At 38.3% G+C, this 27,215-nt stretch overlaps 1 protein-coding gene across 3 annotated transcripts in view; it reads right to left on the reverse strand.

Annotated features, from left to right (window-relative positions):
- PLS3 (plastin 3) overlaps window positions 1-27,215 on the reverse strand; it is a 90,040-nt gene that overhangs the window by 34,460 nt on the left and 28,365 nt on the right. For 2 of the 3 annotated variants that reach the window (XM_081221894.1, XM_081221896.1), the window contains exon 2: window positions 9,558-9,638. In XM_081221894.1, the coding sequence (XP_081078020.1) occupies window positions 9,558-9,630 (73 nt within the window). In that variant the 5' untranslated portion in view covers window positions 9,631-9,638. Of the gene's footprint in view, window positions 1-9,557; window positions 9,639-20,535; window positions 20,627-27,215 lie in introns of those variants that run through there. The other variant, XM_081221895.1, reaches the window with a different exon arrangement.

Genomic DNA, 27,215 nt, shown 5'->3' on the forward strand with positions numbered 1-27,215 from the left:
CTATGCAATCCCTATCAAACTACCAATGGCATTTTTCACAGAACTAGAACAAAAAATCGCACAATTTGTATGGAAACACAAAAGAGCCCAAATAGCCAAAGCAATCTTGAGAAAGAAAAACGGAGCTGGAAGAATCAGGCTTCTGGACTTTAGACTATACTACAAAGCTACAGTAATCAAGAGAGTATGGTACTGGCACAAAACCAGAAATATAGATCGATGGAACAGGGTAGAAAGCCCAGAGATAAACCCATGCACAAATGGTCATCTTATCTTTGATAAAGGAGGCAAGAATATACAATGGGGAAAAGACAGCCTCTTCAATAAGTGGTGCTGGGAAAACCGTAAAAGAATGAAATTAGAACACTCCTGAACACCACACACAAAAAATAAACTCAAAATGGATTAAAGACCTAAATGTAAGGCCAGACACTATCAAACTCTTAGAGGAAAATATAGGCAGAACACTCTATGACGTAAATCACAGCAAGATCCTTTTTGACCCACCTCCTACAGAAATGGAAATAAAAACAAAAATAAACCAACAGGACCTAATGAAACTTAAAAGCTTTTGCACAGCAAAGGAAACCAGAAACAAGACGAAAAAACAACCTTCCGAATGGGAGAAAATATTTGCAAATGAAGCAAGTGACAAAGGATTAATCTCCAAAATTTACAAGCAGCTCACACAGCTCAATATCAAAAAACAAACAACCCAATCCAAAAATGGGCAGAAGACCTAAATAGACATTTCTCCAAAGAAGATATACAGATTGCCAACAAACACATCAAAGAATGCTCAACACCACTAATCATTAGCGAAATGCAAATCAAAACTACAATGAGGTATCACCTCACACCTGTCAGAATGGCCATTATCAAAAAAGCTAGAAACAATAAATGCTGGAAAGGGTGTGGTGAAAAGGGAACCCTCCTACACTGTTGGTGGGAATGTAAATTGATACAACCACTATGGAGAACAGTATGGAGGTTCCTTAAAACACTAAAAATAGAACTACCCTATGACCCAGCAATCCCAGTACTGGGCATATACCCTGAGAAAACCATAATTCAAAAACAGTCATGTACCAAAATGTTCATTGCAGCTCTATTTACAAGAGCTTGGAGATGGAAACAACCTAAGTGTCCATCAAGAGATGAATGGATAAAGAAGATGTGGCACCTATATACAATGGAATATTCCTCAGCCATAAAAAGAAACGAAATTGAGTTATTTGTAGTGAGGTGGAGGGACCGGTTAGAATGGCCATCGTTGAAATATCTACAAACAATAAATGCTGGAGAGGGTGTGGAGAAAAGGGAACCCTCTTGCACTGTTGGTGGGAATGTAAATTGATACAGCCACTATGGAGAACAGTATGGAGGTTCCTTAAAAAACTACAAATAGAACTACCATACGACACAGCAATCCCACTACTGGGCATATATCCTGAGAAAACCAGAATTCAAAAAGAGTCATGTACCACAATGTTCATTGCAGCTCTATTTACAACAGCCAGGACATGGAAGCAACCTAAGTGTCCAGATGAATGGATAAAGAAGTTGTGACACATATATACAATGGAATATTACTGAGCCATAAAAAGAAACGAAATTGAGTTATTTGCAGTGAGTAGGATGGACGTAGAGACTGTCATACTGAGTGAAGTAAGTCAGAAAGAGAAAAACAAGTACTGTATGCTAACACATATTTATGGAATCTAAAGAAAAAAAAAAGGTTCTGAAGAACCTAGAGGCGGGACAGGAATAAAGACGTAGACGTATAGAATGGACTTGAGGACACGAGGAGGGCGAATGGTAAGCTGGGATGAAGTTAGAGAGTGGCATGTACTTATATATACTACCAAATGTAAGATAGATAGCTAGTGGGAAGCAGCCACATAGCACAGGGAGATCAGCTCGGTGCTTTGCGACCACCTAGAGGGGTGGCATAGGGAGGATGGGAGGGAGACACAAGAGGGAAGATGTATGGGGATATATGTATATGTATAGCTGATTCACTTTGTTATAAAGCAGAAACAACACACCATTGTAAAGCAATTATACTCCAATAAAGATGTTAAAAAAAAGAGTTACCAAGAAGAAAATTAAATTAAAAAAAAACTGTTTCAATGCCAGCAATTTCTGATAGAAAGATATTTTTAAATGTATTCTACTTTTCTCTGACTTCTGAAATGACATATCTGAGCAAAATTTAAGCATGTTATTTATTCCAGTTTAGAGCTAGAGTGCAGTTCTTTTTGTATTCTCAGGGATACAACAGAAGTGGAAGGTAGAGATGTTTAAAAATAAATATTGGAGAACTATAATGAATTCAGGGCTACATGAAACTGACAAAGGCCCTGAGAGTCTAGTCTATCTGGCAGTTTTTTCACTTTAGGTAGAAGAGAGGTGCAGGCAATGGGGGAACTACCAGTTGTGCGCACCCTCTCTGAAATAACCTCTGTTGAGCATTAATTAGAAGCTCACCGATGTGATTAAAAGATGCCAGGAAGTAGCCACCCTAAAATATAGCTAACGTAAAATAACCACATGTGGAAATACCATTTTGAAGTAAGTGTAGTAGTAACAGATGCTTTTAGTAATGGATAGGAACGTTTTAAAGGGTGGTTGGAGGAATAAGAATTTGTCATTACCTGACAATCTTATGAGACTGTAAATCTCTTGATGAAGATTCTTCTAAACCTTTTTATCTCCCACCCCAATATGTAGCACAGTACCTTGCATAGAATAAGAAGAGGGAAAAATAATTTTTGTAGAATCATTGATCCTCAAGTATTTTTTAGTTAATTTTTTTGTTTTTTGTTTTTTGCAGTACGCAGGCCTCTCACTGTTGTGGCCTCTCCCGTCGCGGAGCACAGGCTCCGGACGCGCAAGCTCAGCGGCCATGGCTCATGGGCCCAGCCGCTCCACGGCATGTGGGATCTTCCCGGACCAGGGCACGAACCTGTGTCCCCTGCATCGGCAGGCGGACTCTCAACCACTGCGCCACCAGGGAAGCCCTTTAGTTAATTTTTATTGGAGTACAGTTGCTTTACAATGTTGTGTTAGTTTCTGCTGTACAGCAAAGTGAATCAGTTATACATATACATATATCCACCCTTTTATAGATTCTGTTCCCATATAGGTCCCAGTCCTCATTACAGAGTATTGAGAAGAGTTCCCTGTGCCATACAGTAGGTTCTTATTAGGATCCTCAAGTATTAAACCAGGAAAAGAATGCTCTCATCTAACGAGCATTTAAAAAACAGAACTAAGCAAACAACAATGACCAAAAAATGCAGAAATAGCCTGAAAAACTGAATGGCAATTCATCAGGAAACCTTGAGGACAGAAATATCCCTTAAATAACATTCAATCTCATTCCCTTTGTTCTAATTCTGTCCCCACCCAGCAGCCCTCAGATCTGTAATTTGGTTTTCTAAGTGAACACACCCACCAAGGAGTCTCCAAGTAGACTACCAGTGATGGCTGTCAGGTCAGGACCTCTCTCTCGTTCTAAATGTAGAAACCTGCTTTGACTTTATTAAGAAATACCTGTGCATTTGTATAGCAGGAGACAACCTCCAGAGCAAACTGAGTACCTACTCTGTGGCAGGCACAGTGCTAGACACCAAAGATACAGAATCAGACACAATCTGTGGCTCTTACTTGAAACTGTGGCTTCAAAATACTTATAAAAATTTGGAGTCACTTTGAATCTCTTTCCTGTATCCTTCCTGATATGGGAAAAGAATCATTGACCATGTGTCATCTACTTTTACATATTTGTAAAGTTTTATCTACTCTGTTTCTCCATATTTTAACAGCAGATCTGGCTGGTACTACCTCCCGAGATCAAAGGCATTTTAGTGTTAGTACTAGTAAATTACTGCAAGGTTTTCTTAGAGTCCCCAAATCATACCTTTTGAAGAAAACAATTTTAATTTCAATAAGGCAGAGGGAGCCTAAAAAGGCAGCTTGCAATTAATTTTGGAAAATCTCCCAGCTGCTAAAGTACTTGAAAGACAAAACAGGGTGCAATTATTTTAAAAGAGTTTTATGCTAATTTTATTTCCAATCCCCAGCCAAAACACACACACACACACACACACACACACACACACACACACACACACACACACCCTTAAACAATATCAGAGATCTAATGTGCTGCGCTTTGGAAGGCTAGAATATGGGACAGCACAAAGGCATTTTAGAAAGCTTCTCCCTCTTCAGTGACGTTATTAACCAGGAGCTCGAGACTATGTTTGATGGTGAACTTTTCCTATTCTGCGTTTTGACATAAACATGAGAATGTAATAACAAATGGACCCCAAAACACAGCTCTAGATTGAAAGCAGTTTTAACTGGAAATCACAACCTCCTGGCATGACGTCAGTCCTTTATTTACTCATTAAAGCTGCCAATATTCTGAAGGCCCTTTCTGGCTCATTTGCCCCTTCCTCGTTAACTACAGATTGGTGTGGGGTGGAACAGGTTCTGCATTTCGAAGAGTCTTCTGTTCCAGCATCATATTTTCGACCACCCGATAAAGTAGATATTATCATACAGCCTGTGTTATCTACAGCATTCTCAATGTTTCTGCAAACACAGGTCTCAACTGTTCGGTTCAGAAAATATGGTCAGTGTGGGCAGACACTGACGGGCTGCAGGGAAAAAGAAGAAACTCCACCTACCCAATGAACAAAGTTCCCGCATGGAGTCCAGAGCTGAACTTCAAGAAATGGATCAAGTGTTCTATTTTTAAAGAAAGATTGCTATACTTGAAAAAAAAATCACTAAGACACTCCCAGTGCTGTACCAGAGAGGTCAGGGTCTCAGTATCTTTCAAACTGGCTGCTGAATTCATCAGAAAGGAACCAAATGTTTTTAACAACAGATCCTCTCTGTCTGTCTGTCTGTCTCTATGATGACACGTGTAGGTTCACATCTGCATTGTTTTGAAAGAAACCTCATTATGCTCTCTTACCAAGTATTATTTTAGATGCCAGTTAACTCTCCCAAAACCCTCCCCCCAAGTAACCTTAAAGTAAATAAACTTATTATACAGCCATGTTCCTGCAGAAGTTTGAATCACACCAAGAATGCATATCCTTAAAAGGAAATGTTTTCCCTCCCCTTGCATCCTGTTATTTAAGCTATTTTAAGTACTTGTCTGGAGAAAGCTGAGCCAGAATTCAAGTAGTTTTGATTTTAGCTGCTGTTTTACACTGCCCATGTTCAGGTGGTATGTGGTACAATCTATCACTTCAAATGCATCTTTTGGGGTGCTACTTTGTCTTATAAATCTGACAGTGAGAAAGAACGGGATTTCCCTTGACCCCTGGGTTTTGTGTGTATCTGTGTGTTGCTTTATTCATCCTTGAATCTGTTAAATCTAGTGTCTTTCTTTATAAACAGGTCACGTATGTGTGTCCTCATCTGCAATACATATGCAACCTCTTTACAAACCCACTACGGACAGTACTCATTAGGACTTAAAGAAGAAAACCAATCAAGTGCAGATGCACATCCTTTCAGAAAAGCTGTGTTTAAAAGTTCCATTTAGTTTAACCAATATATTCCACAAATGTTTTGCACTAAAAAAATGACAAAAGGCATCTATATATCTAACAATAATGGATTTAAACACACACACACAATCCTGATTGCCTATGAAAGCACAAAAAATATTAATTTAAAAGACTCAGCCAAAAGACTTGTGCAGAAGAATTTAGATTATATTCCACCCTCAGATCTAAGCAATAAAGTCGAGCTTTCATTAGGCATTAAAACTTTAGAAAAGGCAGCTGCTAAACATCTCCAGATGCTTAAACACGGGTTTTGCCTTTCACAGCTTATACCTTTTGAGGTAGCTCATTCCAGCAAATACATATAAGAGGCAGTTTAATGAGTCCCAGCTAAGGATAGAATAGAGGTCGCTACCAAAGAGTTCATCCTAATAGTGGATCCCCAAAGGTGGAGGTCAATTACAGCTGAAGGCTGGACAAGGTTAGAGGGCTGAGACCAGGCAATCAAAAATGCTGTCTATCAATTGTTTTCCAACTCAAAATTTCCAGCCGTTTGGCCATCATTTTCCACCTGCTGCCACTTTCCCACTTAAAAAATACACACACCCACACGAGCGCATTCTCGCACACCCCCAATCTGTGCTCCTATCTTCCACACAGTCAAAACATGGTTTTCAGACTATCCTAAGACCTTCATTTCTAATATTCCATCGATAATTAACCAGATGGCACAGTGAAAGAGCACTGGTTTTTTTTTTTTTTTGGTTGGGCTGTAGTTTTAATTTTTTAAGCCATAATTAAACAAATATGCACTGGTGTTGTCTTATTGAATGCTAAAAGTAAATTAAAAGAAACCACCATGCTTTTTGCGGCATCATCCTGATGTGGTTTTTATATACTAGAGAATATCAAGTAATTTGAAATAACTCAACTTCCTGAGATGAGAAAATCTGGTACAGCTACAATCACCATAACCAAAAATTTTTGTCATAGTTTGGTGGGCAGCCTCAAAGGAATATACCCACACTCTTCCTAGTCATTTATGAAACCCCATTATTTTATTTCAGAAGTGTTGAATTCCTGTTTGGAAAAAAAACCTGAGCGGCTATTGCTTAGGAGAGAAAAAAGCGTTTGCAGGACTAAAGCCAATCTGAGAAGATCTACATTACATGAATTTATCTTTATGACAAGGCATCATTCAAATGACCTTTAGCTTCCATAACAAGATTAAAGTCCCAGAGTGTAAAAGATATTTTCTCCTTGGTAAAATATTTACTTCCTAAGTGTTCTGAAAAGTTTTACTTATTCTTCTTTAGAATGAACTTATACAGCATTGCAGCATTTTAAATTAAAACAGAAACATTATGAAGTAGGAAAAAATGAGAGCCAAGGCTTCTGCTATCCCAGTGGAAAATACTAGAAACAAATGTTGAGAAAACGAAAATAATTAAATGAAAATATACTGCTTGGAACTTAACACTAAGCAGGTGCAGAAAGTGAGTGAAAGGAGAATTGTAAATCTTAATACTCGATTTTTATTGCTAGTAAAGAGAGTTTCAAAGCACTATTAATTGATTGAACAAAACCCATGATTAGTGGTAATTACAGAGATTTTCTCCACACACTATTATTTTGCTGAATTTCTAAAGAGATAATCAAGGCTATTATTTTTAATAGATGGGAAAAATCATATAATGATTTCCATATTGTGTCAAAATTGAACTGAGACAAAGTAGTCCTCCCTCCCCTCCCCTCCCCATGAGAAAGAATTGTCAGGAAAATAGGTTATAGAGCTTGTTTTTAAAATCAAGTTTCCCTGAATGAAAAAAAAAAAAAAAAAAGGATTTCCATAACACCTTTGACAGTTGCCTAAGGGCTCTGCAAATAAGAATAACTAAAAACTGCAAATACTTTAAAGGAAAATCAAAAGATTCAGCTGGGTCTTTAAACACTTTTCTAAAAGACAGACTATACACAAGCATATTAAAAATATGTTGAAAAATACAAATTTTATGTGTTACATTGTAATGGCCAAAGCCTTCAGAATAAATTCCGCCATGATGAAAATCTTCATAACAAAGACCGCTTGTGATAATGACAAAGTCCCAGTACATGAAAAGACTACCTATAATTCCTTGGAATTCAATCAATTAACTATTTATGTATTGAAAACCTAATGTGTGCAACAGTGAGCTGGATACTGAGGGGGAATACAAAATAATAATATGTGGAACAGGCAGAAATTTTGGACTCCAGAATTCCTATTTACAGCATATAGAGTAATAAGAGTGTACATATCATAGAAATACATGCCTGGTAGGGCTTCAGTAAGACACACGGCTCAATCTTCCGCCTTTGGGAAGGTATTTGCCTACCCTAAACCCTCCAAGATGTATGATTTAAAGTAAGACAGTAGTTCCACAATGACCCTTTCTTGCAGTCCAAGCTCTAATTGATCTCTCAGTCCAATTTAGCCCTGTTTCCTCCTTGGAGATAACTGGTCAACCCTCTTTATATCATTAAGCTTTAAAAGAGCAATTAAGCTCTTTTACTGATAAAAGTATCCAATTAAGCTCTTTTACTGGTAAAAGTATCTCAGTGCCATCAGGTAAACCATATTCAAATTAGCTTTAATTTTTAAAAAATATTGCACACAAATATTTCCAAGATGCTGCACATGAGAACAAGGCTTGTATTCAACAATAAACATTGATTTGAGGAGGTGAGGCCTTGCAGATTAAGCAATAGCAATAAGGTCCCCACCCCAAAATCCTATTCATAAAAAAAACAAATCAGGCTGTCCCAAACACTGAAAGATGAATATAAATAAAACAGAAGGTTTGAAGGAAACAATTATGATAAGAACAATTTCTACAGAATAATGTGATTTAAAAAGTCTTGCAGCCAAGAATTCACCTGCTGTTTTTTCATAATCAATCTATATTAAACTGAGTAGTACACTTCTTCCAGTAAGTGATATCTATGGCAAGTTAATTGACTGCCTTTTTTTCTTACACACACACACACACACACACACACAATAGTGTTAGATCCAGGACTTATTTTTTCCTAGTTAGAATTCTGATGGGATTATGAATAGTCATGCTGGCTGGGGGAGTCATTATTTTTCCCAAGGCATGTTGTTATTACTAAATGACTTCATAGAAAATGTTGCTCATAAATGTATGGGAACAGGGATGTGTATTTCCTCACTTTTCACTGATGGGGTTCCCAACACAGGTCAAAGAGTAGATTCTGATTTAAATAACAAATCATTTTGATTTAACTTCATACCCTTTAATCAAGAAGATACCAAATAGTATTAGTCTCCCTCTCAAAGCACATGTTGACTCATGTGAGCACACACATCAATAATCAGGTCTTACCCTGTTTTCTCATTATCTTCACTGACTTGACCTGAGCACTGAAATTTGGAATGTAAATACTATAAATTGCTTCCATACCTGCTGAATTCGAAGACATGTTACATGATGTTTAAGGATAAACCAAGTGGCATGCTAATCCTTCCCACCTTATACTGATGCTAATTCAATTTAAGAAGGTCGAACAGTGTGCATCCTCCAAAGCCACATAAGATCCATGAAAAAGGCAGAAAGCCACGCTGATTAGCGAAAGGTAAAACATCATCTTATGGTTCTTAACATCTTCAGGGGTCACCTGGCCCTTTAAGAATATGGGGAAAGCTCCAAATCCTCTCCTCAGAAAAATATGATACACAAAATACGATAACAACACAAAATTTGTCTAAAAGTTTCAGGAGCCACAGCAGCCCCCAGTTAAAGACTGGGATCCTGGACTAAAAACCTTTGACCATATTAGATACTAGATATAATTAGCAATAACACAGTTTAAAGTGTAGCTTCTAAAACTTTATTCCATTGGTTTTAACTATCTTGCCCTAAGTTTCATGATTAACCATTCATATAATTTTTCAGAGAAATAACTTTTATTAGTACCAAATAAAGACTGCTTTGCTATAGTTACTCTACAAAAACCACTTACCGACTTTTGCAAAGGCCTCTTTGAGTTCATCAAGCTCATCTTTGGAAATCTGAGTGGTAGCCATCTCATCCATTTAAAGATCTAAAGAGAAACCAGAAGGGTTTAAGACTTTAAACAGAAACAGAGTCATAGATACAGAGAACAAACAGGTAGTTGCCAGAGGGGAGGAGGGAGGGGGAGGAAAGAAATGTGAGGGAGCTTAAGAGGTACAAACTTCCAATTATAAACTGGAAAATAAATAAGTCACAGGTATGAAATGTACAGTGTGCGGAACATAGTTAATAACTATGTAATATCTTTGTGTGGTGACACATGACAACTAGACTTATCATGGTGATCAGTTTTAAATGTACAGAAATATCGAATCACTATGTTGAGTAACAGGAACTAACAGTGTTGTGGGTCAATTAAACTTCAAAAAAAAACTCACAGAAAAAGAGATCAGATTTGCAGTTACCAGAGGCAGAGGTAAGTGGAGGGGGAATTGGATGAAGGTGATCAAAAGGTACAAACTTCCAGCGATAAGATAAATAAGCACTAGGGATGTAATGTACAACACGATAAATATAATTAAAACTGTTGTGTGTTATATATGAAAGTTGTTAAGAGAGGAAATCCTAAGAGTTCTCATCACAAGGAAAACAATTTTTTTCTATTTCTTTTATTTTGTATCTATGTGAGATAATAATGCATGTTTACTAAATTTATTATGATAATTATTTCATGATGTATAGAAATCAAATCATTTTGCTGTTCACCTTAAACTTATACAGTGCTGTATGTCAATTATATCTCAATGAAACTGGAAGAAAAAAATTTTTTAAGACTTAAAAAAATTTTGTGATGGTTATAAGCACTCCTGCCAACTCTCATTTTAGGGATAATTTAGACTTTCTAGAAATGCAAACTACTAAAACCATCTGAATAGGTCCTCATATTTCTAGCTACAGCCATAATAAAGAAAACAAACAAATGAGAAGTTATCATTTACCAAAAGTTATTCAGAAAAAAATACTTGTGAATTTTCCTTTCAAGGACAAAATCTTACATTACGTTCAAAGAATGTAAGGAAGGGGAAGGTACCGAGCAATGACAGAAATTCTTGGTTATATGTGCCAAAACTAAGTCAAAATTATGTGACCAAAGATTCGTGTAAAATATAACTTTTTTGGGACTTCCCTGGCGGTCCAGTAGTTAGGACTCCACGCTTCCACTTCAGGGGGCACGGGTTCGGTCCCTGATTGGGGAACTAATATCCCGAATGCCATGTGGCATGGCCAATAAATAAATAAATGAATGAATAAATGTTAAAAAAATAACTTTTTCATTTAGCATTTACATATCTATCTATCTTACTGGCTAGTTCCATTTTTCCCATCTTTATTGAGATATGTGACATATGATACTGTGTAAGTTTAAGGTGTGTATCATAATGATTTGATATACATATATATTGCAAAATGATTATCACAATAAAAGTTAACACATCTATCACCTCACATAGTTATCACCATTTTTTTCCATTTATATATCACCATTTCCATATATCACTATATTTTTCCATTAAGCCATTTAAAAATCTTTCACTGTGAAAAAACTGATTTTCAGATAGCATAAAAACAGCTATCAATCATTCCCATTAAAGGAGGAGTCAACTAAAACAAATTATTTTTGGCTTTGATATAGAAACACACACAAGAGCAGGCTAATCAACACATCTTTGTGTACACAACTTATTAATATTATTTGAGTTTATACTCTTTATGATTTGGCCCTATTTTACCTATTTAACCAATAGTCAGGGCTTGGTAAGCTATGGCCTGTGGGCCAAATCTGGACCACTGCTTATTTCTGCATGGTCCCCAAGCTAAGTATGGTTTTTACAGATAAACATTTGCTGTCAAATGTTTGGACCTCAATTAAGTGAAATGTTACCCCAGGGGGGGAAAAATTCCATTCTTCTCATCAGTAGAGTTGTATTACCAAAAAAAGTACTCAAATATTTCTTATATTTTGACTTTTGTCAGTAAAAATCTGTGGAAATAATATTTAAACCCTTGACATTAATAATATAATATTCTTATTTTGCCTCTTGGCGCACAATATACATGATGTGGACCTTTACAGAAAAACTTGACTGAGCCCTGCAACAGAGAAAGGAGGTCTGTACCACAACGGAAAATTCCCACATACCAACCTATTAACAATTTTTAGACAGAAGGAAATGAAAATGATTATGTGTTGTCCTTTTTTGTTTTGGCTTTGTTTTTTTCTGTCTTTTTAATCTTTTTAAAGACCTTTACTTTTTAGAACAGTTCACGGCAAAATTGAGCAACAAGCACAGAGAATTCAGTTCCCATATACCCCCTGCCCTCACACTCGCACAACCTCCCTCATTATGAACATCTTCCATCAGAGGGGTACATTTGTTACAATTGATGAACCTTCTTCGATACAGCATTGTCACCTAAAGTCCATAGTTTACCTTAGGCTCACTCTTGGCATTGTAATACATATTACACATTTTGACACCATTATAGTATAATACAGAATAGCTTCACTGTTCTAAATGTGTTGCCTTTTCAAAAAAGTAGTCTATGTGTAAAATTTCACAAACTATGTGAAATGCAAATTTGAGATCTTATATTTATCCCTTTTAGACATTTCAAAAATAATTTTTGAATAGCCTTTCATATGTATTTGTGGGATTTATTTATTTATTTATTTATGTATGGCCACACCGAGGCATGTGGGATCTCAGTTTCCAGACCAGGAATTGAACCCATGCCCCCTGCAGTGGAAGCATGGAGCCCTAACCACTGGACCACCAAGGAATTCCGCCTTTTAGACATCTTTATTAAAAGTTAAAAAATTACTCGCCAACTCATCTTTTTTGCCATGATGACTAATACTTAGTACAGAGACGCTCAAGAGAGAGCTGGGCCACATCTGTCTTTTGCACACCCATAGTTGTCACTTCTACAACTTATCACAGTCCCAGGCAGGTAGTAAGGCACTCAATAAAATAGTATTTTCATAAATTCATCCCTTCAACAACTTGTGTCAAGGCCTACATTAGACAAATTCATATTCCTACTAATTCCCTGAACCCTCATAACAGACTTTTGAGGTAAATATTCTTACTCCCTTTTTTCTTATTAGAGATAACCTAGGCTCAGAGAGACCATGGACCTGGAATTCAAACTCAGGTTTCTCAAATCCCTGGGAAGTTTTAAAATGACCATATGGTACTATTAGCTAAGTTTCCACCATAATGTAACACATTTATAATGACTCATATTTTTAAAAAATTAAATAAAAACAGACTTTTATAAAACAGAACTTGCCTGTTCATAAACTTTTCTTACCTATGGTGTTAAAATGTCACTAAAGAGGGACAACTTCTTAGTAGAAAGTTGGGTAAAAACACCTTTCAGAGCAGTCTCGGGATCTATAAGGTGAAGACCTTCAGTTGGATATGAAGGCAGATATTTTAAAGATTAAGAGTAAAAAGTGGGGCTTCCCTGGTGGCGCAGTGGTTGAGAGTCCGCCTGCCGATGCAGGGGACATGGGTTCGTGCCCCGGTCCGGGAAGATCCCACATGCCGTGGAGCAGCTGGGCCCGTGAGCCATGGCCGCTGAGCCTGAGCGTCCAGAGCCTGTGCTCCGCAACAGGAGAGGACACAACAGTGAGAGGCCCGCGTACCAAAAAAAAAAAAAAAAAAAAGAGTAAAAAGTGATTTTGCATAAGTTAAGCTGCAACGTGATAACAGTACTTTAAAAAAGTATTGTAGGGGGCTTCCCTGGTGGCGCAGCGGTTGAGAGTTCGCCTGCCGATGCAGGGGACACGGGTTCGTGCCCCAGTCCGGGAAGATCCCACATGCCGCGGAGCGGCTGGGCCTGTGAGCCATGGCCGCTGAGCCCGTGCGTCCGGAGCCTGTGCTCCGCAACGGGAGAGGCCACAACAGTGAGAGGCCCGCGTACCGCAAAAAAAAAAAGAAAAAAAAAAAAGTACTGTAGGGACTTCCCTGGAGGTCCAGTGGTTAAGACTGCTCTTTCACGGCAGAGGCTGCAGGTTTGATCCCTGGTTGGGGAACTAAGATCTCACATGCCCCGCGGCATGGCCAAAAAAAAATATTCTATATTTTATTAACATGGTGTTCAACACCTCTCATGACAAAAATACTATATAGGATTTACTCCAATTTTCTTCATGTATATTTTAAGTAATGATGTTTTCAATACGAAATTATTGCCCATCTCCCGTAATAATACCACACAGAACAATGGCACAGAAAGTTTGAAAGTGAGACTGTCTCAGAAAATCCAAAACATGTGGCCTCTCCTTTACTTCTTTTTTTTTAATAAATTTATTTATTTTTGGCTGCATTGGGTCTTCGTTGCTGTGTGCAGACTTCCTCTCATTGCGGAGATCGGGGGCCACTCTTTGTTGCAGTGCACAGGCTTCTCATTGCGGTGACTTCTCTTATTGCGGTGGTTTCTCTTGTTGCGGAGCATGGGCTCTAGGCTCGTGGGCTTCAGTAGCTGTGGCTCGAAGGCTCTAGAGTGCAGGCTCAGTAGTTGTGGCGCACGGGCTTAGTTGCTCCGCGGCATATGGGATCTTCCCAGACCAGGGCTCGAACCCATGTCTCCTGCATTAGCAGGCAGATTCTTTTTCTTTTTCCTTTTTTTTTTTTTTTGCGGTACGCGGGCCTCTCACTGTTGTGGCCTTTCCCGTTGTGGAGCACAGGCTCCAGACGCACAGGCCCAGCGGCCATGGCTCACGGGCCCAGCCGCCCCGCGGCATGTGGGATCCTCCCGGACCGGGGCACGAACCCGTGTGCCCTGCATCGGCAGGCGGACCCCCAACCACTGCGCCACCAGGGAAGCCCAGAAGGCAGATTCTTAACCACTGCGCCACCAGGGAAGCCCCTCTCCTTTACTTCTAAAGGTCCTTTCTAGTTTGGGCAATTCGTGAGTCAATAATAATGTAAAGTAGTTAGTCTTTTTTTTTTTAAGACGATTTTATTCTCATACTACTATATCACTTCTATAAAAGAGAAAATTAGACAAAGATGGTTCTGGATATACCCCCCCGCCACCCCACCGCACTCTTTATCCCTGCTGAACAGTGGGTTCTGACTCAATCTTTCCTTCCCACTTCTCCCCTTTGTAAGCAGCAGGTCTGAACAGGGTAGAAATCCCTTCCCTCTTTTTATACACCTCCCCCAACACACACCTCTACCCTCACACAGTTTACCAAGGCGTCTGTTATATGCCTAGTTCCTGCCCTCAAGGAATCTACAATCTGGGGAAGACAAAAAAATGTAGATAATTATAATCTGACATAAAGTGAATTAGTGGTTGTAATAAAAGGTAGAGAAGGAGAAAGACTCTGAAGACCTTAGGGATTATTAATTCCATCTCAGGCAGGCCAAGAAAGTAGTACTTTTGTTCTTCGTGCAAAATTAGGAAATACATAGATCTCACAGAAATGATTTCGAGGCACTTGTTTACTTAAAAAAATATTAACGCAATGCAGCATTTAAAAAACCCAAAATATACTTTCTGTTCTTTCTTTCTTTATTTATATGGCTGCACTGGGTCTTAGTTGCAGCATGCGGGCTCTAGTTCCCCGACCAGGGATCAAACCTGGGCACCCTGCATTGGGAGCGTGGAGTCTTAACCACTGGACCACTAGGGAAGTCCCCAAAATATACTTTAAAGTTTTCTAATTTCTTATTCCTGTCTAATTATCCTAATGAAAGCTTAAAGTGTCCCCTTTTACACCTATAACTCAGATTTTTCATCTGCAGGAGACATGAAGAGGCACAATTGAGTAAGAGTAAAAAGAACTGCAATACACATATATTCCCAAAACAACATTTGTTTGATCCAGGATAACAAAATAGTTTAATTTAGGAGTCTCTCACTTGAATACATTCAATTTCATTTATTTACAATTATTTGAAAGTAAATAAATAAATGCTACCCTGAAGCACCTGAGCTAAAACTAAGAAATCCAACATAAAGTTTAAAAGGCTCACAATATACACTTCAGTTGACAAAAATCACAATATTTAAATTAGCTATTTAATGCAGACTTTTTTTCCCACTATGAATAAAAAAAGTTTGTCCTTAAGACTACTCAAAGGTACTTGATGGAATCTTTAAGGAAATCAAGCAATTAAATACTATCTTGGGAGAAAATATCACATTTAAATAATTTAGGGAAGACAGGAACAGGAACATCAGATTTTTAGAAAACTTGCAAATTAAAATTACTGAAAGCTCTATCCCTCTTCATCGGGCATTCACTGAATTTTTTCTCTCAAAGCAAGTAAAACATCCCAGACTGGGGTTTAGGAAGCAAAATAGATGATGACATCATTATTGCCGTATAGACACGTTGATTCAATCCTGAACACTTGCGGCAAACTGTTGTTCCCCACCCAAGAATGCAGTATGTTATGACAGGAAGATTGTGAGATGTGGAATCAGAAGACATCAATTAATGCCCCGGCTCTGCTACTTCCTATCAGTGTGTCTATGAGCGAGTTTATTTAATCCTGCTAAGGCTCAGTTTCCTCTTTTGAAAACAGCGATAATAACTACTTCCCTAGGGTCCTTGTGAAGATTAAAGATGGCATGTGAAAGCACACTGTAAACTATAAAGTACTATACAGCAACTTCAAATCCTTAATGAAAGAAAACGGTGAACAAATCAATGCCTAAGTAATTGTGAGAGGCTATATAAATATAAGGCATAAGTTCTACTAAGAACCTTTTAAATGGAATGTATGAAAAGTTATGTCATTTGTCCTATAATTATTGACTACAGAGTATAATAGATCTCCTTCATATATAAAAATTATAAGCCTTTAAGTCGAAGTAATTTAAGAAGGATGGGACTAACAAAAATCTGTCAGCCATTTTTTACCCATGACTCAGTTTGGCTCCTGCATAAGACCAGTTTCTAAACACAACTTGAAGAACGGCCAGGAGATTTTTTTTTTAAATACAATTTTTACTTTATATCAGGACCACTTAAAAAAAATAGCTAACAGCTTGTCAATATTGTCACATTCCTCCTACTTTGCACATTTTTTCATAAGCAATGCAAAATAAAAGGTGAAGAGGTAAAAAGTAAATATTATTGCTGAATAAAAGTTTAACCTCAATTTCACAGTATGTGATTGGTAGGTAAAAAGAAAGTCTGACTTTTGAAATATGTTGAAATGTGTCCTTTTCCCCAGTCTGTCTTCCCACAAAAGTGAACTTTATTTACATGGAGAGAGCAGGCGCCGATATTTAAAAAAAAGAAAGAAAGAAAGAAATATATTTTCCCTCCATTTAAATTTAGCTAAATGAAATACCATCAAAAGTAAAAGCTTCCAGGGTCTCTGCATTTTTCTGAATTCTCTCATCTGCAGAGCAGTTTGATCTGTCCCCAATTCTGTTTCCTCCCTAGCTCCTATGCCTGCCTTCGCTATAAAGGGAAAGCATCAGGAGAAAAGCAAACCCTCTCCCTAAACATCTGAGACACAGGAAAACAGATTTTCAAATAAGGGAATGAAAGGAAAGCAAACAAAACCTTGTTTGTTTGTTTTGTCATAAAAGGATATGGTGTACAACTGGGTCTGAATTCAGGGCGTCACCCATAGAGGAATCTTATGCCTATGAAGTCATCCCTAATTACAGAGTTTGACTAACAATACAGCAATTATGAAACCACTCCACTGGCTCCTTTAACTATACTTAAACCCTCAACACAAATCTTTGCTGAGAAAGGTGTACCTACAACTACCTACCTGAAACTATTACTCAAATTCTGAAAGGTATTTGATGGAGATGAGGAAAGGGGTGGGGTGCCTGTTTTCATCCCCTAAGGCGATTCACTTTAGGAATGCTGCTGACTAAATAATCTATTTACTAATCTGTGTCATTCAGAACCACGCCGGTCAGGAAGCAGGGCACACAATGGGAAACTTAACCATAGATAATCAAGAGTTGATGACGAATTTTATATTTTTTTCTTGAAGTTGAGAGGAACTAAAAGATAAAAGCAGGGCATATTCACCATAGACATTATCCAGCCACTTGTATGCCAGGTAAACAGAATTGGTAAAGTGAGGCTGATGACTTAAAATCAGAGATTTGGCCACACACACTTAAGCTGGTAAGCTCGAATCATGAAGAAGAGAGGGTGGACAAAACATGGAAGAATACATTGTTTGTATTTGTGTATTTGTCACCTTCCTCTGTCCAAAACAGGCAGCGCTTTGGAGCAGCCACACTTCACATACCTACGTGTACCAACAGAAACTGCCACCCTGCCTCCTCACTAGTAGGTAAGTCAACAGCACTAGTCTCCAGGTCAGATGGGCGTGCAACACTCTGAGCTAAAGCTCACCCACTCTCACTATGATTACTCAAGCTCTAGTGCCGCGTTTCCAAATGACTTGAGAAGATTTCAACTTGAATGTCTATCATATTCACCCACTTACTCATTTATATTCAAGCCTTAATTGAAGGCTTAATAGATACCAGGCACTGTGTTGGGTGCTGCAGATATAGAGATTTAGGACCCAAAGTCTCCTCTCCAAGACCTTACTGTCCAGCGGGGAGAAAGACGGAAAAACAAAGATATAATATTAATGCCATCATCCTATTCACTGAGTGGTGGGGTGACAGTGGTGGGCTTCAGGAAAAGTTTTCCAGAGAAGGTGACTTTTGAACTTTATCTTAAAACGTAAGTAGGGCCTCCTGAGACAGATATCACTGGTAAAGGCATTCCAGGCAGAGAGAAGATGATATTCTAGAGGAAGATGATATTCTAGAGCTGTAGAAAGACAGTGTGGTTGGAGCACTGTGCCTAGGGTTTGAGAGAGACACAACTGGAGCAGAAGGTCAGGGTCTAATTTAGAAGGGCCACACTCAAAATCTGGACTTGACCCTCTGGCCAAGGGAGAAGGAAGGTCAGTGAGGAAAATCCCATTCAGGAGAGTCTAAGTGTCTACATTTGAACTTATTGCCACATTATTTCTCCCCTTTTCAAATACCTCTCCTGTCAAATCAGGTCTCCTTTTCAACTTCCCTACTTTCCTCAGTCTCCAGGTTTACAAATTTGAGAAGTTTGGCCACAAGAAACAAAGGGAGATTGAAGTAAATCACTAAGCTCTCTGGATTCTTCCATCATATCCCTTTATCACCTCATGTCTGGCCTTTTCCAAAGGCCTTTTAGCTGATCTATGTATGGTCCTGTCTCCCTCCAATGTAATCTCTACGCTGCTAACTTCCTGAAGAACAGATCTAAGGTATGTTTCCTACGAAAGCAAGTCCCAACTTTTAAGCACAACATCCTAAGCCCTACACTCTTCTGTATTGATACCTGTCTATCTTTCCAATGTTTCTTCCCATTACACACACTGCACACCCTGGAATCACACTCTCTTCACACCCTATTCCCCAAACAGGCCATGTATTTTCCCACCTCTGTTCCTTCTCCTCTGTGCTTCTCTCCAGTGGAATGCTCTTCACCTGTCTCCTATGTACTTTTCAAAAGCATCTTTGAGAAAGTCTCTTTGGAGTGTCCCCACCTGAGAGAAAAATTCTCTGTTCCCAGGACTCTCACAGAACTGCATGCTTTCTTCTGTTACAGCCAGTGCTGGAAACTTTCAGACAGCTCCAATTTTAAATATCTTACTGTCAGACCATATGTACCAATTTTTGAATGGGAAAATACAGTCACCACAAGGATAGCATTTAATACTACTATACATAAGCTCTTTGATGGGATGGAAGGGACCGTTTCCCATTCATCTTCATATTCCCAGCCCCTCTCACTGTGCCTACAGAGTAGGTAATATAAATAATTAATATAATAACATATCATTGTAAGTTTATACTATAGCAGCTAACATTCTTGGAGGACTAATTGTTTATATGGACTGTGCTAAATGCTTTATATACATTATGTAAGTTATTTCTCAGCAAAACTCTATGAACCACGTAATAGTGTTATTTCCATTTTACAGAAAAGCAAACAGGATTAGAGAAGTTGAGTAACTTGCCCAAAGTCACACGGCTAGACAGAGGTAGAGCCAGGTCTCAAACCCAACTGCACCCGACAGCAAAGTCAGCATTCTCAATTGTTATGCTGTACTGCATAGCTTCCTCAACCACGGCTTCGTGAATGAATGTATCTCCCCACAGACTATAAACTTATTAAAGTAGAAACACAGCTTACTCATCCCTGTATTCACCACAGCGCTTTACGCAGAGACACAATGCATTCTCAGTAAATATCTTGAATCAAAAAAGGTCCACATCTAGTACCCACAACCATTTTGATCATGTCAGTCCCATTTCAGGAAGCTATAATTTCTTATGCCTAAACAGCTGGTCTAAACTTTGCCTGGTATTCCTGGTCCTCTAGTGTTCCTACGAGTCACATCTAACCAGTTTAACCTTTCAACAACACTCAGAATTAGCTTTTTGATCACAACCATCCTCCTGAACGATACCCGTCCTATTAACTCCTACATCAGCATCTTTTATCCTGCCCCCACTACCTCTTTTCCTCCCTGTCTCTGTATCTACCTTTCACATTTATAAAGCCCTTCTCTTTATTCCTCTTACCTTCTTATCCAAATCCTACTCATCCTTCAAGTCTCAGCAAAGCCTCATCCTCTCCCAAACCACATTTCCCAGTGACTCCACACCCCAGCTGATCTTTCTCTTCAACTCCCACAGGATTTAGAATCTTGCCACAAAATTTAGCAGTTTAATTATAGACTTCCTCCTATAGTTACGTAAGTAGATGTGAGTACAGTCTGGCTGGGACATCCATCATCCTACTAGATTCAGTTCATCTGCCTCCTCCACACTGATCCTCAAACTTGGTCCAAGAGAATAATCTTCCCCAATCAAAGACAACCATTCTTTCACCAAGAGCACACACATACTTGTCTAATTACTTGCTCTGCAAGTCTTATTTCAAGATTGTTTGTTTCTCAAGAACAGAGTCTAAACTTCATCTTCCTCTCAGATACTCCCACAATGATAATCCATTGCTGGATGCTGAGTACAGAGGTATGGCTCAAAAAATATTCCAGTTGACTGCAATGTTTTGAGGGTGGTGATAATCTGCAACATGCCCAATATTCAACGATTACTGAAATTATATTAGGGAAGAAACAAGAGCCTAGGGTAGTTGAGTGACTTTGCCCAAGACACAGAGCTGTGCAGCAAATGTAAAATTAAAAAAAAAAAAGTATGTGAGAGAGAAGGTAATTAACTACTCTTACCGTAAAAATAAAAACAAAGAGGCTACATATTGCTCTGTGGAAAGAAGGCTCATGCCTATTATACCCTATGGAAGATAATTGAAAAACTCCTAACCAGGAATTCCCTGGCAGTCCAGTGGTTAGGACTCTGTGCTTCCACTGCAGGGGGCACCGGTTCGATCCCTAATCAGGGAACTAAGATCCCGCATGCTGCATGGCACAGCCAAAAAACAAAACAAAACCTCCTAACAAATGTGACCATCATACTGAGAAATATGAACGGTTGCCAGAAAATGCAGTTCCTTTCAGCTAATTCGTTCTTATTACTTAAAGGAGGGATTCACTTAATCCTTGAACTGAAATCACCAAAACTGTAACTGTGTAAAATATATAGAATATTGGCAACGGATTCAGCAGATACTATATATTATAGAGTTCTAAAAGTTCTTTCTTCAAAATACTGGTGTTAAGTGAGTACTGATAATAAAACAGGCCATACTTTTTAAAAAGGACATGAATGCTGACCTTCTCTTATGGCACATTCATTCCTATATATGACATGTTTCTGCTTCCCTGTATTTAATATCCCTTAATTTCAGCCACTTACATGCTAACTACTGTAAACAACCATTCCCATTGTATCAGTGCTAATAACTTAGTACAAATGTAAGCAAACACTCAAGTATCAATGTGACGATTTGATTTTCAGTTTAGGATTTCTTTTTTCATACATAAGCCATCACTGTGGTACTCCTAGTTTTTTTAGTGATTAGTTTTTTACCTTACAGCTGATTTTTCTCCAGGGGCAAGCGGCTTGGAGTTTTGTTTGCTTACTTTTAGAAAACTTTAATGGAATCTTGGTAGAGGAGCAGCTGTAATAATTTAAGAGGTTATATGCCTCTTTCTCAATTTAATGATCTGTTGCTCTGAAAGTCACAAGTGAGTCAAGCTCTAACTGGTCTCACCTGTGTCACAGGTTTCTAGTCCTGAAAGTTTAGGAAAGGTAAAAGCAGACAGAAGAAGTGGTGAAGGATTTTACTGTTTATTATTCCAGCACCTCAGCATTATTAAAAATTGTTCGTTATAGTCAACATGGAGAGCAGACTTCTGTGATGAAAGCAACATTCAACATGTAGAACATACTTTACTTAACGAGGTTGTTTTTCAGGCCTAGATCCTCTGGTAATTCTACTGGACATTTCAGCCGCAAATTGGTAAAACTACACAGAGGACATTGATAGATAACCCCCAATAGAACAGACGGTATTTTCCCATGAGGTACTGTTATATATGCTGTTAGACTGTACAGGATTCGGGACTAGAGAATAAAGCAGCTGGCTGATGGAACACACATCTGGATACATTTAGCAACTATGCTTCTACAATTCATTTAGATTAAAGTAATAGGAACACAAAAACATATCATTTTGGTAACATAGCATACCATTTCAGGGACATTTGTGAAATGACCTAAAAAACCTTACTTACTATTTACATGACAAAATACGTTTCAAATTCCAAATCAATTGAGCGATGAACTCTGGAAGGTTCTATCAGTGACTGAAGGCTAACTCTCCCTATTATCCAACCTCAAGCAGCTGCCTGCCTATAAGTGCAATTTTGCTTTGGAGGTACCCAAAAACATTAAGGAGACTTAAACATTAGCTCACTATATTTAATGTGAAGAAGGGATTGCTATCTCCTGCGTGTATGCTGCTCCAACAATGCCCATGGATGCATGAGAGAGGGTGAAGGTTTATTAAGAAGGGCAAGGGAGCAGAGGCGGCTGTTATTTGCCAAGTAATGTGCACAGAGTTAAACTAAGCTATCTTAGCCCTCTTCCTACTTCCCTAATACCTACAACCAATTAAGCCACCTCAAATGTTCTGTCTGTGTTGTGTTGTTTTAAAGGAGATGCAGCATAGGGTTCTGGTTGCTAACCAGTGACGCCCCTTCCCCAATTCCGGTAGCTCCCCACCCCCCAGCGTGTCCCACCATCTACTTCTCTATCTCCTCCGCTAGGCTGTGAGCTCCTTGAAAGCAGGGCTGGTACCTTACTTGACTTTGTATCTTGGCTCACAATAAGCCCCTACTAAATGTTTGTTGAATGAACTGATGTTCGTAAGTAGGGAAAGTGAACAGACTTAAACATACTGCAGGCTAAGTAGTTGTCACGCATGGTTTTCAACATGCATACTCTATAGAGAAAGCTGGGAACAAAATAGTCAAGACATAATAATGTTCCCACATTCTTCACAGGCACTTGGCCTGTTAGCATGCTTTAACTATCTACTGCCCTTTAATACTTCAAGATACTACAAAACTCTTCAAGATGTTTGCAACCTGTTCTTTGAATTTAGCTGAAAGTCAGTTTTTTTTCTTTCAGAAACAGTTTTTACTTGGCAACAATTTTGGCAATCAAGCAGCACATTTCACCTTTACAATAATATACATCACGCACACAACATGTTTTGACAAACCTGCAATTTATAGATAAATGTATCATTTAGAAATAAATGTAAATTGCTGCAAACTAAAGCTGTACTTAAAATTTTTATTATGAAAATTTTCAATGTATACAAAAGAGAAAATGGTACAGCAAACACCCATAATCCCATCATCCAGATTCTACATTTATCAGATTTATCAGGATTTCCCCACTGATTCTCTCTTCCTGTCCTCTTCTTTTCCCCTGCTTCCTCCCTCCCTCCCTTCTCAACCCCCCTTCCCCCCCTCCCCCTCCCCCCCCCAACCTCCTGAATTATTGTAAAGCAAACCCCAGACATCCCATGAGTGATTTCACCCTACTTAGCTATTAAATGAGTTCATTTCCTGGAAACACCTCTATTCTGTTCTAGGATCTAGCATAAGCTAGATTCTAATTGATCTTTTTTTCAAGTACCAATACCTATGAGTCACTTAAACCCCAAAGGGTGCCCAATCCTGTGTCATTTCCTGGAGGAATATCAAATACTTCCATTTTAAGTAAAAGTTTACTTTCCTCTTTTTGTCTTAATAAAGATAAGATCTTTAAGCAATGGCTATTTTAAAATAAGTTAATAATTTTTCCCATAGAAACATTCACATCAATTAAGTCAGATTGAAGACATTCTTTAAATTCTTGCTAGACAAGAGTCTTGTAGATATTTAATATACATCTTAACCATATTCTAAAAGCCCCCTTTCCTGTTAGGAAGAATACTATATCAAACCCAAAGACAAAACAAAGTTATACCTCTACTTCCCCATCTTTACAAAGCTAAGAAGTATTAACTCCTTGGATTGAAATAGCACATTCTTCTTTTAAAAGGTCCAATCCCTTTATTTCCTAAGTAAACTCTGACATTTTCCAAAAATATCTGAATAATTTATGAAAAAAACATATCTGCTGCTAATGAAATTAATTAACCTTCACACTTGAGGAGTATTTCCATTCTCCTTTCCTGTGAAAAATAACACGGAAGCCAAGGGCAACCTTCGGGTATATATCTCTCACAAGGCAAGATCAGACCAGTTAACTCAAGACAAAATATTATGATGTACAACTCAGAAATCACTAGAGAGAAAATTTCAGCTTAGACTTTGAGCTAAGCTGGAAGTTTATCTATTAGTCACTAAAATGGCCTCCTGCACTGTAACATACCCTGCTTATATGTTCTCAAATATGGTACTTGTTAATTGAGAAAACTAGACTCTTTTGTTTCATACTTCACTTTTTACTTCATACGGGTGTAGTTAAGTGCAACTAATTTGAGAGGTTACCCTTGATTCGGAGTCAAGATTTACACAACCAGCTATATTGAAATAGGAGAAATAAAACATATGATCACTATGTGATAGAAAACTCTGGTGAGTTTGCGAGCATCAGAAATCACTATCACTACCATATTATAGTAACACCACCAAAATCTCATCACCAATGATTTTCATGTATTTTGCAAAGTATGAATAAACACCAGGACAACCGTTTGTCATAAGTTATTTTGTAAGAGTAGAGTATCAATCTGTTTGCCATATTCTGTCATGACAGCTACCCTCAACTTCTATTTCACAGAATTTTGAAGAACCATTTAACAGGGATCAGAAGTATTTGAAATTCCATTCTCCTTTGCCCCACCCCCCAGACATAAAGTAAGAATTTCTGTCATTTAAACCTTTGGCATCTGACTTGATAGATACAGCTATATAATTAGGATTACAAAACCAATTTTTAAAAAGTACAAAGTCCCTAAAATATTCCCCAAATAAAGAAAAGACAATATAGAGAGAGAACAAGTCAGATTCTAAACTTCAAAATTTTCTCTTAAAACAAATTTGCTTCTACTTGAATACATAAGATTTAGAAAGCGTCTCCAAATGTGTAACTACCCAAACACATAATCAGGATTCTGAGATGTTTAAAGTACATTTCTGCTTCAATATTCCATAATATAAAAGTTAGAGCCTAACGAAATAATATTAAAATTATTACCCTTCCGGGATGAGCGCAAACCTGTTGTTTCTTTCTCGCAGCACTAAACAGAAGGAACCTCCCACGCCCAGAACGCCAATCTGGAAACCCAACATTCTTCTTACAATTGCAACTTTAGAGAGCAAGTCATAACACTTCCTGCTCGAGAGAAAGAGCACCCTGACAAAGCAATGATACAATACTTACGAATCCCCTTCCTGTCAGCCTCACGGTATTTTGCCAAGTATTAACAAATTCGAACTTCACAACATTTAGAGAAAAGTGAATTTTTTCATTCCAGCTCCACTGAAATCATGCAAGAACACAAGGGAATTTAAAGTTGGTTCAGGTCAAATAGCTACAACCCACATACCTATTTAAACTTTGAACATTAGCCAAGTAACCTGCTTATTTTAGAACACATGGAACCAGCTTCTCCCCAGAGGCCAAGTCACTCGTCCATAGGAAAGTGCATTACTTAGAAAGGCAAATGAACTGTCCCAGACCACTTACGTTCTATTATTCATCTCGATCCATACTTACGTCTTCATACAACACACTCCATATGCTAGGTGCCAGAGCATTAACTGCGAGTATCTATATCTTGTTTTCTGTTGAATACATATGCTGTTAAGTGTAGGAACTATATTTTCTACCAGCCTAGCATACAGGAACGAAACCAATACTCGCTGAACTGAATTTTCTACTGAGAGGCAGTACTGCTGAGTAGTTTAGAGTTCTGGAGCCAGACTGGGTTCAGATCCTGTCTCCACAATTTTCTAGGTTGTCTTTGGACAAACTGCTTAAGCTCTTGTGCCTGTTTTCTCATCCAGGGATGATAATAGTAACTACATCACATAATGATAAGTATTTTGTACATTGTTGTGATGCTTAAATGATTTAATGTGCATTCAAATTTTAGATCATAGCCTGGCAAATCGTAAGCACTAGGTATGTGATAACTGCTATATTCTTATTATTGAAATTTGTTTTTTAATTGGTCTAGCAATTCTAATCAGCTAATTGTTAAATGAAGCAACTGGTTAGCTATGAGTTCTCACCCTTTATGGGAGAGAACAATAAATCAACAGGAGTACTGTGCTAGGCTCAGGAGACCATTTCTAATACTGACATAGGGCAAGTCAATCATTTGAAAGGAAATGGAGTGCAATGGGAGCATCAGGGTCTTAGGAATCAGACTGACTTCAACTCTGTGTGACCTTGAACACATCACTTAGCTTCTCTGAGCCCCAGGTTCCTATCTATAAAAGTGGAACTAATTCCACGAACTTCAGAGGGTTGCGATGATGATTAAGTGAGATAAATGCATAAGGGGGTCTGGCTCCAGCAAGGTGCTCAGTAAGTGGCGGCCATTGTTATAATCTGTCTGGGATATAATATGCATAATACCATCTGCTCTACCTACCTAATAAGTATGAAAGTGAGATAATAGATCCTCCAGTCCTTTATAATTAATATAAAACAAAGTGAAGCGTTTTATGCTAACATTGAAATCTCAGCATAAGGAGGTGACTCACATTGCAGTCACTTGTAAAAAGCATCAGGACAGCCCACATCAGGAGGCAGAGTGTTCTCCTGTCCTCATCACTAACCACCATTAGCAGACACTGGATTACATTTTGTCTCCTTAATGGAAGCACTTTATTTCATCAATCACAAAAACTGCATGAACTATCAAAAGGCAACGCAATCCCGAACAGAAGGAATAGAGCGTCAGGAGTCAGAGGACGGACGTGTTTTTCCACCTGTTTTCATTGCTGACTCACTATATGAAGCCTCTTCAACTTTCCCGAGTCTCAGTTTCACCATCTGTGAAACAAGCATAGCACTAACTGCCTGTAGCCAGTCAGGCAATATGTGGGGTAGTAAGGAATGCTCAAGCACCTTGAGCTAACTGGAA

This window comes from Mesoplodon bidens (assembly GCF_964165515.1).
Source record: "Mesoplodon bidens genome assembly, chromosome: X".
NCBI classification, from domain to species: Eukaryota; Metazoa; Chordata; class Mammalia; order Artiodactyla; family Ziphiidae; genus Mesoplodon; species Mesoplodon bidens.